General features: G+C 38.4%; 1 protein-coding gene across 17 annotated transcripts in view; it reads left to right on the top strand.

The window, feature by feature from the left end:
* The window catches only part of LOC111255193 (uncharacterized), a 39,854-nt gene extending 27,342 nt beyond the window's left edge, over window positions 1-12,512 (top strand). For 16 of the 17 annotated variants that reach the window (XM_086976462.1, XM_086976461.1, XM_086976464.1 and 13 more), the window contains 4 exons: window positions 2,329-2,707; window positions 3,406-3,512; window positions 3,715-3,875; window positions 7,827-12,512. In XM_086976462.1, the coding sequence (XP_086832588.1) occupies window positions 2,329-2,707; window positions 3,406-3,512; window positions 3,715-3,875; window positions 7,827-9,731 (2,552 nt within the window). In that variant the 3' untranslated portion in view covers window positions 9,732-12,512. The remainder of the gene's footprint in view (window positions 1-2,328; window positions 2,708-3,405; window positions 3,513-3,714; window positions 3,876-7,826) is intronic. The other variant, XM_086976460.1, reaches the window with a different exon arrangement.
* Window positions 12,513-13,253: the final 741 nt, after the last annotated feature.

The following is a 13,253-nucleotide window of genomic DNA, read 5'->3' as shown; positions in this document are numbered from 1 at the left end:
TCTGATAACCGAAAGAACAAGGATCTAACGTTCCTGATAATCCCACCAACCGTACAAGACCAAAGAACATATTTTAGCATCTGTTCCCCAGGTAAATGCACTTTCATGAAATACAGTTACAGATCGAGAACAGATTTTATTAAAAAAGCAGTTTGGGTCAACTTGGTTTCAGTGGTTTCCAAAGTCATGAGGAGTTGTCAGTACCGTACTGTTTGCAATGGTTGCATAATTGTTGTTATGAATTAGCGAGATATAACAAAAATGTGAAATAATATATACTTTCGCGACAGATTGTCTCCAGTGGGTCTTGACTTATATCTATCTCCCAGTGTATATTTTATGCTACATAATCTCTTTAAAATCTTAGCAGGTTTATTATTGTTGGTAATGATGACTTATTGAATAACATAATAATAATAATAAGAATAATGAAATTACATTATTACATAATTATAAATTAACTAAGCCATCAATATCTAAAATGGCTTGTGACTTTTAAGTATAAGAACATTGCGCTAGAAATTCAGACAACTATGGCCAGTCTAGAAGTTAGATTATGATATAATCTGCATATGAATATATATTATCCCCTTTTTTACATCCAGCTTGCTCACTTTGGCATAAGCTTATGAAACTATATATTTGACGTCTATGAAAGTGTAGGGATTGTAGGCAAAGGCCAGCTAACGTCTGGGAGACCTTGTGATGCGAGACGCGTAGAACGTCGTTTCTGAATGGCTCATAATATGACTCGCTTTAGCACGAGCCTTTCCTATCCATTTAGTTTTTGATTGTACTTCAATTGTCATTCATTACAAATTACACACATAAGGAGAAACATTGCTAATTGTAACGCCAGCTGGTTACGTTATATCGATAAAATTTCCCTTACAAATCGACAACGACTTATTCGATACTTATACTTACGAATAATGAGCTCTAATTATACGGCGAAATCCAATTTCGTATGTGTCAAGAGAAGATGTTCTAATGTAGACTACGAAAAAGTATATTTAGGTTATGCCAAGATCCTTTTATTGAAGATTCGTAATAATTAAAAAAAAAAGAAAAAAACGTTGACTTTTTTAAAAGTCAAGCTTGGCGCATTTAGGAAATGATTTTTACTCTTACATCTAGAGCCATTTCATAATGATTGTAGTTTGTATGTAAATTATGTAAAACTTACTCCGGTTTTTCTCAAACTTCGATTTGGTCCAGAAATTTCCCCTAAAGTGCTAAAAAACTATTTTTTTAGAAACTCAAAATTTGACAAGAAAACGAAAAAACCTTTGTATATAATGTTCGAGAAATTTTCGTTGGTTGTCAAGGAAATCTTTTACAATCCTCGTTTACGCAATTCACTCAAATATTTATGTAATCCATCCCAATCGGTCGAGCGCAGATAGACCCTAGTACCATCAGCTCACACGAAAATCAGACCGAAGTTGAGATTAGGAACGCATGATAATGTAACTTTAACTGCCCACAATTGAATAAGAAAAAGGATTATTATATATATTATAATTAGTTATTATTTTCGAAAAGTCTGGAGTAGCTAAAAATATTGGCTAACCCAGATCCAGTTGAAAATTGAGGTATAATCGAGATTATACGCACTTCCTTGGATGTTGTAATACGTATATTATTTTTAAGCGGTCTTTTTATAACTTCCAGTATAATCGGAAAATGGTGTGGCAAAAGGCTGTGTTATAATTGTCGATTTAACCGATGTCTTTTGACCATGCTTTATTTTATAATCCTTTGCATTTACTATTTTATAGCTAAGGTTTATTCTGTTTGATGTTCTACGTATGTATTTTTGAGTAAAATTTACTTCCTTCGTTAACTGAGTGCTTAGCAATTATTTCCAAGTTTAGTTTTTTTTTTGTTATTTTACTAATATAATCCAAAATTAATTTTAAAAAGTGTAAGCAAGGAACTGTGGTTTTATTTCCCGTTGCTCTATTTCATAAATTTGCTATATGTCCGAAAATATTGTAATTATCCGACGTGACATAAACAGCAAAGCCAGAGGCCACTCTACGGACAAATGTTACAAAGGGTACATAATAGCTGGTTACTAGTTTTTAATCCTCACATTCGCATGATTCGTACTGCTACATACTTGTTATCTATTATACTTTTTAAAATATCTGTTTGACCTAAAACTCCCTTTTTGCTGTCTTTAGCAGCTAGTGCAACCGCAGATATGCTGAACCATTAATTTTGTTTCTCACCAGTTATAAGCCCGATCGCCACTCTATAATATACCCAGATAATAACTGTTTGCTTTGAATTTGCCTACTTTTACACTGTCGCTGTATCCAGGCGTCGTTCCTCCGAGCAGGCGTATACCCCGAGCGACAGAGTTCAGAAGTGGGCGAGGAGGGAGCGACGGAGGGCGGAGAGGGCGGAATGGGCTCGGGCTCGATGGACCCACAACTCGAGCGACAAGTCGAGACGATTCGCAACCTCGTGGACTCATACATGAAAATTATAACCAAAACATTCCGAGATCTCGTTCCCAAAGTCATCATGTATCTTTGTATCAACAACACGAAGGACTTTATTTACGGCGAACTGTTGGCAGCATTATACGCGTCGGGAGATCAAAGTCAGATGATGGAGGAATCGCCAGAGGAAGCTGCTCGTCGAGAAGAGATGCTTCGCATGTACCATGCCTGCAGAGAGGCCTTACAAATTATTGGTAAGATTAACACATATCATTATTGTGTGTTAACCTTACAGGTGTGCTTGACGTGGTTAAACCAATCGATTATTGATAGATTTGTATTTGTAGCAAAATATAAGCATCATTTATGATAATTTCTTTATTACTTAATTGCGAACGGAGGCTCTGGAGTGAAGTGACACACATAAGCATTATGTACATAAAGGCTTTCACAAAAACGCTTTTTAATAACTATCCGAAAGAGGCAAATTACAAAAATCATGAAAACAAGAAATCACAAAATGCTTTGCGATAGAAGTATATAATCTGCATTATTCCTTTGCACTTCCTCCAAAAAGCAGAGTCCGTAAAACAAACATATCATTTTTTCTGATCTACGGGCTTTATTTTTTTAAGTTTTTCTTCAGTGATCTCTACTATAACATTGGAAAGAATCATTATGTAGTTACAGCTACTGGTGAAATTTAACGACAAATCGTATGAGCAGATATTAGTGGTCGCATTATTTTTTCCAAAAGTACGCATAAAAACTATGTAATTTTTTTTAACGCGGGGGAAATGTTAAAAAATATTGTGTGTAACGCAAATATAACTCACCTTTTTTGAAAAATATCCAAACACTATATTATCAGTAGTCTGACTTAAAAAGAGCTCCGGTAGATCAGTAATATTAATTGTTATTATTATAATTTTTCGAAACGTCTTTCATGTAGGCGATGTTTCGATGTCAACAGCATACCACCCTGCTCCTCCGCCAGTCAAACAGGACTGGCTGCCTCCCAGTCAGGTGTGTCCTCAGAACAATCGATACTTCCAACAAGTAACTATCAAGTAATGACATATATAGTGTAATGTGTGCACATTATTAAGCTAATTATATATATATATATATATATATATAGATATATATAAAATCGAAATTTCTAAACTAATAAGTAATTAGCCGAAGGTTGTAGCAAAATAATTGCTCCGTTACATTACGCAAAGAAAGTAGTATTAGAAACTGTTTGCTCAAATTACAGTCGTCCGATCCACCGACATCACCGGGCGGAAACAGGCGTCCTCCGACGAACCCGGGATCAGCGGGTCCTACGGGCCCCCGAAGTGCTCCACCACCTCCCGTGGGTCGGCCCACCCCTCTTCCTCCCCAGATACCCAACCGACCGAGGCCAGTTGCCCCCTCGTAAGTTTGAGCATTATTTTTAAGATTTATTAATTGTAGATAAATTGTTGTGCATACTTTGCTGTTAATTATGTGTCAAAAAGCATCACGGGCGTGGATTCATTACCATGGTTATCATTGCCTACACTGTTTAGCCTAAATATAACCATAGGTCACTTAATTAGGTCATTCACAGGAAGGAAGGCAGTCATGATTATATGTTGTTTACTGAGTACGGCACATGCAGCATTTGCCAGTAACTTGCCAGTTGATCACCCTGTTATGTAGATTACTCGAGTATTAATAAGATCCAACTTGTTTTACATCTCTACGACTTAGATACCTAGACTGTTCCAACGGTGTGGTATTTTATTATCAGTAAACAGCTTATATGCTATCATGTAAACAGCTTTAAAACTGTCGATCGAAGTAATGAAGGGACATTCTTTTTCTATTAATATTAAAAAGCAGGTTTATAGAATTTCGGTAGATTCGAATTAATTTATGATGTGCTTTGCGAGAAATGGTATTTGTTTTCTTATATTTCTTTTCACCTCTCCAACCTTGTTATTATATCCAGGCATAATCAGGTCAGAGATGATGTAGAAAGTTTTTGGCTTGCGTCTTCCAACTAAATATTTTTACTCTATATTTGCTAGTCAAGGACAGCACATTCGGATTTATTGTAGTGTTTGATGCATATAGGTTCCACGAACATGTAGTTAGAAGAAAAATCGGAACTGAATAAGTTTCTTTATTATATAAAAAAGCACAAACTGCAAGATCCCTTAAAGATTACACAGCCTCAGAAAAAAGTTAAAAATTAAGGATGTATGATGTCCGGACTGAGTAACTGGATTTGTATAATTCAGGTATGAATACGAAAATAACATCGTTTCTCAACATCGGCGTTATTTAGCTTTGCTAATAGCGCAAGCAAAAGTACTAACCACTTACAACTGTATTTCTTCTAAAAACACGTTTATTGGCTAAAAATCGTGTTTTTAAAGAATGTTGCTCCCCATAAAAACCCTATAAACATACAAACCAGCAGCTATCATGGATTAGCTAATAGCTAGCATCGTGATGGGCTACGTGTCTTACGAAGGATCTAGGTGTTTTCACTTAAATGATTAACAGTCTTTACAGAAGTCGTTGTTTTTCCATTAGAGTCTCAGTCATATTTTACTGCAAAAGTCGATTTCTTTAATTTGGATCTTTATATCGTCGATTCGCTATTTTATTATTTTAACACATTGATCGACATGTGCATTTTTCCCAGGTAGATAATAACAGCCGTAATACATAGGTGAACTTTGTAGTAAGGCTCTTATCGTGTACAAAATTAAGTGATCTGTCTTAAAAGGCGTGTGAATGTATATGCCAGTGATTTCCAACACGGCTACTTTTCCATTAATTTGCGCTTATGTTTTCTCTAGAACAAGCAACTTCAGAGGCATAGTTTTACTGGTGTAACCGAAAGTACCTATCAAGCCAGAAACAGTATCGTTTCCGAAAAATTATGGACCTGTTTGTCTTCTTTAAAAAAAAAATAAAAGTATAAAAATAAAAGTACGAGCCAAACATTTATCATATGTGGGCCGAGTGTGGGCTTGACCCTGACAGTTGATTTGTTTCCGCTGAGACCCTTGTCCCCTAGTTCTTGATTCCTTTTCAAAGCTTTATTCGCAGTCAGCTTAGATATTGATCAACGGTATTGCAGGCTGATAGAAGGGGCGGCTTACGCCACCGAGTAATCAACGCGGAGTCATTCTGGTTAGGTTTCGTACCTCACCAAATGAGCTAAATCGTATCCTCCGTGAACCCTCTGGCCGCGGAGAACTGTTGGAAATGTCTGTATGCCCGCCAGACACCTTCCGATCCGACAATCCTTTCCTTCAAAACCACCCTAGCTAGGATCTCCCATTTACCTTAACATTCGTGCAATCGAGTGATGTAGCATACCTTTTATTTAATCACCAAGGGAACGCAGTATTTCTGCATTTCCAAAACATAAGCAAGCACGCTGCTAGCGTATGATAAGTCATGCGTTCAATTCTTTTCGTGTATGGTACACAGTTGCCTGAAGGGTCCTTCCCTATCCTAAACAGGTAAATTTTGAAGGCGTTTGCTTGAGGTAGTAGATAAGTTCTCCGCCAGGCCGTGTGATCCAGACCTCAATATTAAGGATAATGTCTTTAAAGACCGCGTCTGGAGTGAATTTGCGCGTGGAGTTCCATTTCATTTTGACATATGCCAATTATGGCAATGATTCTTTCTTAAGCGTCTTCTATCCAGTCGTGCCATGAGACGTTTCTCTATTATATTTAAGTTGCAAGGTGTGGTCCCCATGTGGTCAAATCATGAGTGTGTGTGTGCTGATAGTGCCATGCGTTAGAGTGACCTTTAATGTTAGGACTCGCTGTGTTGTGCGTAATGAGTTCTTGGCCGTGTTGCCCGTAGACACTAGCAGAGTCTAGGCAGAAATCCTAAACAGTGCAATCGATTCCGCGGCTGCCATTACGAACATTTGCTTCCTCTTTCTAGGCCCGTAAGTGTTCCGTAGAGTTGTCAGTAGTTCCATAGGTACTTCGATAACTGTTGCAACAGCTCCTCTAATGTGGTACATGCACCATATTGGATGATTTAGCTTAATTCTCAAGTGTCTTGTCAAAATTTTAACAAAATTCATTTTTTTATTACCCAGTATCACCGTAGAAGATAGATATCTTTTACGATTACGGTGGATAATAAGAAAATAAATTTTGTTAACATTAAGTCATAAAGCGTGAGAAATATCTTTCTTGTGCTAGTGAGTAGTATGGTTTCCGATTTCGTAAGGGCCAATAATAACCCATCGTCTTTTATCTATATCATATTTCTGTGAGCATTTGATTCGCCCTACGCTCTGCACTCCTGCGTCCTACTTTTCTTCCTACTCGAAGTTCTCCTAATGTCCTCTGTGTAGGCAATAATTTATGCTTCCAAGAAGGTCGTCCAAAAGCAAAAGCCATCATACAGCAGAATGCATTGTAGTAAGCTCAATGTAAACCAATGTGTGGCTTCTACGGTCATAGAAAAAATATTCTTTCCGATGGCCGCCGATTATAAATACCCGGAGATCAGAGAAATCAGGTATCGAGAGATCTGTCCCTTCTTCAAGAGAGTAAACACCTTGCTCAAGGTAGGGGTGTTAAAAACTTTTTTGGCATGCAGAAAGCTCGTTACGATCAACTTCTTCGAGTACATTGCTGTTTGAGCTAATTCTCTCAATATTGTATGTGATAAGTAGGTTTTGGGCGTTTCCGTAAAAATTGCGTCTCTTGATGTTTGGATTTCAGCAAACCCAATCTATCCACCGGAATATCTTTCTTGAATAGAGCAAGAAAGGACAAGGTGACAGTTTTGAAAAATTTACGGGAGCCATAATGTAGTAGTAGTAGTAGTAATTAATATAATGTAACCTGTAGGAGTAATTAATAGTTACATAAATATGCTTTAATGCTATTGATAACCAACGGGCATTGATAAGAGTAAAATCTGGAGTTTTAGTCTCCACGGTTCTAACTTAGAAGAATACTTTGTCAGCGGTAACGTTTGACGGGGATATCGGCTAAATGACAAGTAGCAGTGTGCGATTGCGTCCTCTGAAAGGACGAACGTGTGTCCACAATATTTTTTTAAACAATTTAATCAAATCATAATTATGCCAATGTTTCAAAGACTAACATGTAAGCGCGTCTTTCTGTTTCTTTTCTTACGCACGCTGCCACTACCACTACTGCGGATATCACCAATTGTCTCAACAACCAACAATCTGCATAACGTATTGCGAACTTGAAATCAATTTATGTATTAAACAAATGCATACTTAAATAATTTTATACTTCTTACATTAAATTCACATTTACCAATATTAACCTGGTTCACTACTAACAAATAAAATCCTGATCGGAAAAACGCGTCAATTAGTCGTGGGGCTACTCCGACCGTTCCTCCTCGATCCTAAATTTCTCGGTCGGTAATGATGAGTTCGTTGACAACGATGATGACGATGAGGTCCTAGTCGGAATCGAACAAGAGGACGACAGTGAAGTGGCCATACAGCTTGGACAGGAACAGAATAACAATAACAAGATGTTGAAAGATGAAAACCATAGAATCCGAGTGATGTATGATTGGAATTTCCTTGTCAGTCGGGATGACGATTACGACGATGATCAGGACACTTCAAAGGCAGAAGGATGTGACAGTGAGTTATTATTTGAAGGCGAAGATGCTGGGGAAAAGGACGATGCCGATGTAGAAGAGGGTGACGAGTTAGGGCTCTATGTGGATGGGGAAAGAAACGATGGTAGTAATAGTAGCAGTAGTAGTAGTAGACGGGGAAGATACGGAGGAAGTGGCCGAGATTCGACGGATGATAGTGATGATGACGGGAATCGGCAGGAAAGCGGTGCCAATCAAAAACATGGAGGCCAAGAAAGGGCTCAAGGCGGACGTCAAACCGAGGAACGCTCATCAGCAAGGGAAGATAGCCACGAGCACCACAGCGAAGACAGCAACCATAACTCCAACAGCAGTAGCAGTAATGGCGACTCCAATGGAAATAGTAATCATGACCATTCAAACGGAAATCGTGGGGATAAAGAGGATAATGGGCGCAGAGATATTGGGGAGAGAGGTGTACAAACCGGCAGAAATGGCGCAATCCGCGAACAGCAGGAAAATCCAAAGGCTGACGATTCTGATGGTGACGATGACGAAAGCGGCGATGCAAATGATGACAGAAATAGGGAACCTGAACACCGAAGATCCGGCCCACATCAGCGGCATAGACACAAGGGGGAAAATAAGTCAGACGATGATACTGATGATGATGATGATCAACTTGAGCCCCTACAAGAGGTTGACGAAATTGCTGAAGAAGTGGATAAGGGAAACGAAGACATTTTACCGCGAGATCCAGATATTCGGGAATCTTTTCAGAGTGTATTGGTTATTCAGCAGGATCTAAAATACCAAATGCGTTTAGAAGTAAATCAGAGAGCTATCTCTACTACTACTGCATTAATTCCTTCATCCTGTAAATTGCTCTCATTTAGACCTCAGGCCCAATCAGATTCGTCACTTGGTGATGTTGATTCGATCGGCGAAAAGAGCCGCAGTTTAATTAGTGTATCTTCATGCACAAAGACCGTACGTAATGCGTCTACACAGGTCAATCTTCTGGAATATTCAACGTCATTGTCTCGTTCGGATAAACACAGTCATCGCTATGGAAGCCGCTCGAATGGCGGTGGCTCGGGGAGGGGTGGTCATCACAACGGCGCGGGACAACATCATCGATCTTCACGAAATGGTTCAATACACTCATCTTCTCAGGGTACTCGAGCGCCATCTGCTGCCAACTCTCAGGGTTCCATTCCTTCGCTTCCATCAGTATCAAAACGACCCTCAGTGTCATCCAACCGTGAACCATCAGAAGGTTCCCAGATTTCCCAGGTTCCATCGCTGTTGGGTGGAGGCTCCCAACCGCCGTCGGAGCCGCCGTCGGGTGTCCAGTCTCGGAAACAATCTCTAGCTCCAGGACTGCGTGCAACAAGGGCAGCGGGTAGGGGAGGCAAAGCTGGCGGGAGGGGAGCTAAAGGTGGTAAGGGGGGTAAAGGCGGTGGTAAAAAAGGTTCTACAGGGAACTTTGAATCCAACTGCATTATGGCCACATGTACGCTATGCGGTAATGCCTCTCGCAAGGGAGGTCATTGGGATCTGGAGACAGTCAAGCGCTGTCCTTCGTGTTGTCAGTGTTGTGCGCTTTGTCGACAAGCTATGCTGTTAGCAGCCGACACTCGAAATAAGGTCAGCAATAAAGACTAAATTTGTACCAGGATCCGAACGTCTCAAAAACGAATGTTACTGAGCACTTCAACCTAATACACGTGGAGTGTAATATAATAAACGCTGAAAGTGTTGTATCATGTCTTTGCCCAACGACAGGTATTGAAGACAGAGCTATAACAGTAAGCCAACAATAATAATGCCGTTATAATATAACATCACGCATATATGTGTGAATAAATGTGTGTTATCATATTGGGGTTGCAAAAATGGATTGCCTGCTCAGATGGCTGATAGAAGTTGCGAACAAATACTGTTATCCTTAAACGGATGCTTTTTGGCATTCATGGATATTGGACCATCGCTGGTGCCAGCCGATTCCGGTCTCATCGTTTAACAGAGGACGCACGTCATGCCCATAAATACACACATTCAAAATGCCTAATATATATATATATATGCGTAAATCGATACATTAATTTTTTCGATATTTTGACGATTTCCCTATTTACGCCCGCCCAAATCATATACGTATGTCCCATTAGTTTGATCTCGTTTCAACTTGACAATGTTGAGCGAAAAATGCATGAACAAGTCCGACAAGTTTATTCAGAAAACGTATTAGAGTCAAAACAATGACACATACATTTTCTGAAGATTCCAGAATACTGTTTCGGGCGACGTTTGCTGCAGAGGCGTAGCAGTTCACGTTTAGCTAAGAGAAACGGTCTAATAATTCTTAAAATGTACGATGTCAGACGAATTCATGAGACATTTGTTTATGACTTGGATGGGCGGAACCAAAAATAAGTCAACTTTAAAAATCGAATGTCCTCTTTCATATATATATATATATATATATATATATATATATTCTTATATATATGCGCGTGCACGTTAAATTGATAAACGGGTGTTTAGTTACTTCCCCAGTTATATTAAATTTAATTTCTGAGCGTTTATGAGAAAGATTCTCTATTGGAAAACCTGCGTAGCTCTGTCCTAGCCTTTTCCGGAATGTAAAACTACAGCTGACTGGAGGGTATTAGAAGTAACAGCGTTACTTTTATTGTACCATTTCTAAGTTGTTGCGTTCAACTAGGTGCATGGCACTTTTGGAGAAATTCCGTGGGCGAGTAACAAAGCAAGTTAAGAGGCTGGAAACCTTCAATGCATGTACCTAATCGAAAAAGGCTTCGGAAAACTGTTTTAGTTTACTTTGGCGGCATGTGAATTACACCCTCGTAGTTCCAAGTACGTGTCATTTATTTACAAACTTTAGTTTTAGGATGCCACGACTTCGGGTGCAGTGTTCAAATACCAAAAAAGGGCTGGAAAACCTGCGTTCACACATTTCCATAAGGTTGAAGGATGACTATTTCTGCTAAAAAATAAAACGGGGTTTTTATTCGACCTACTGTGTTATATATATATATACGTCAGAACTTTATTTCGTCATATCGAAAGTGATATAAATCCTGAGTTGGTGAGACGTGTTGAGACACATTTGCCTTGCTCACCTCCTAGATCAAATATAAATCATTGTTGTCAGCACGTGCTTGATTGCCCATTGTTATTTGCCCAGGTGATTGATTGTTGCCCATTTGTCAACAAACATTGATGGAAAAGAACACGTAGTTTAGAAGAAATAGGTGGTACTATCTCCGTTTAATTTATCAATCTATTTTATTATGGCTTTTAAGAGCGCTGGTGAATACTTTTCTGGAAAGATACAGCAATACCCATCTCGCCAAAACTTTCCAGTGTCTTTACAGTATAATATATTCATTAAGAACGATCTAGGATAAAACAAATACGACTAAAGTTTGAATAACAGTAACGTAAAAGTATCCTGCTGATCTGGCGAAGCAAGCGTATACTATAAGTGCTATTATCCCATATAATTAAACTATTTACGCATACGAGGTTTTTGTGTTTCATATTATGTGAATTCCCATTACTAGGCATTGAGACATTGCCGTTGATTCACTATTTTCTTATCTGTTTGCTTTGGGTTTTCTACGTTATGTTCCTGAATGAAGGCAGAAAGAGCAAACAACAAGTGTAGATGTAAACGCAGTTACCAATATTAGTAGATATGACGTCACAAAATAACGTATCACGAAATATCGAGAATATCAGCAGCAACAAGGTCAACTGCACACAGGCGTATGGATACACTATGCTTTTACTATGTTATTACTAATACATATAAGAAGCAAGACAACCATTTACTTAAATTAGTAATATTCATACGACGCATAGAGATTGCCGCTTCACAATAGATATAACCATTTACAAATGCCTAGGAGATTTTTAGCGGATGATAGCGCTTGAAGGCTTATTTCACTGTCTATTAATTTAGAATCGAGTTTAACAGGCGAACAATATAATAACAACAATAATAATAATAATAAACATCACCATGATTATAATTCTAGAATTAAACTTCAATTATTTCTAATAAAACGGCTGCCATCTGAGTGAAAAACAAACACCCACAATGAATCGGTTGCTAATTTAATTAAATAATTTAGTGTACTTTCACCAAATAAGTTACGCATTCAACAATTTTGCTTTTTACTTTGTTGTAGTGCCGTACAAGTCACTACCATAGTTTTGAAAAATTTTATTGACTGTCATAACTAAAACTTATATTTAATGGCACGAGAAAAGCATGAAAGGAAATGTGTTTCGTTTTTTTTGGAAGCTCAACACTCTGCTAGCATATCCCGGTGTTGAGGCTGAATTTAAAAACAGTCAATTGTACTAACGAACATACATTGAATAATTACCATGATCTTCAGTAGAATATTTTAATGTGCAACTTGTTGTCACTTACGTACCCCCGAAATTCTAACTATTTTTGCCCGTGGCAGCTGACTGGACTTTTATTAGCGGGATAATCTTCGCGGAGTTAGTTCGAGCATTCGAAGGTAGCTTACGATTTAGCCACACCGATAATATGTGAATACGCAGGTATAGAAATATTAAGGACATAATTGTAAAGCTTATTCCGACGCTGTTTAAGTTCAGAAGCGAACTACGTGACGGCAATTAAATACGGTCGTAAAAGAAGCTGAAAAGGTATATGCACAAATTCGAACTTTTCGAAGTTTTAACTGGAACGGGTCATCAAATCGCGTTTTGCGTCTGTTTAAGAATTGCTCAGAACACAGGGGAGACGATCCACTTCGTCTACAGTCCTGTAATCATGTAATGCATTGTCTAGCAATAAGATTAATTGGATGACTAACACTTGTTATTTAGTACGATTTTGATGTAATTGCCAAAATCTAGCGTAGCGCCTAATTTGATTTCTGCTGCCCGCGGCATATGTGGGGGGTGACGACTATTAGATGAAAAATGTATGCACTTGGCGTTCTTCCAGCCAACTAAGAGCAGACATATCTACTCGTCTGAAATTTTGAATGGCCGCGTTCAAATTGTCGTGCAGATCAGTATTGGTGCATGTTATATGCCGCGCAGAGAAAGAATAGAAAAACGATAATGAAATACAAAGTAACAATAATTTGTAGTACCTATAACGCAAGTAAAAGA

The sequence above is a fragment of the Varroa destructor genome, unplaced genomic scaffold (genome assembly GCF_002443255.2).
Source record: "Varroa destructor unplaced genomic scaffold, Vdes_3.0 BEIS01000975.1, whole genome shotgun sequence".
In the NCBI taxonomy this organism is placed as follows: Eukaryota; Metazoa; Arthropoda; class Arachnida; order Mesostigmata; family Varroidae; genus Varroa; species Varroa destructor.
Note: the sequence above shows the minus strand (reverse complement) of the source record. Positions and strands in the feature narration are given on the sequence as shown.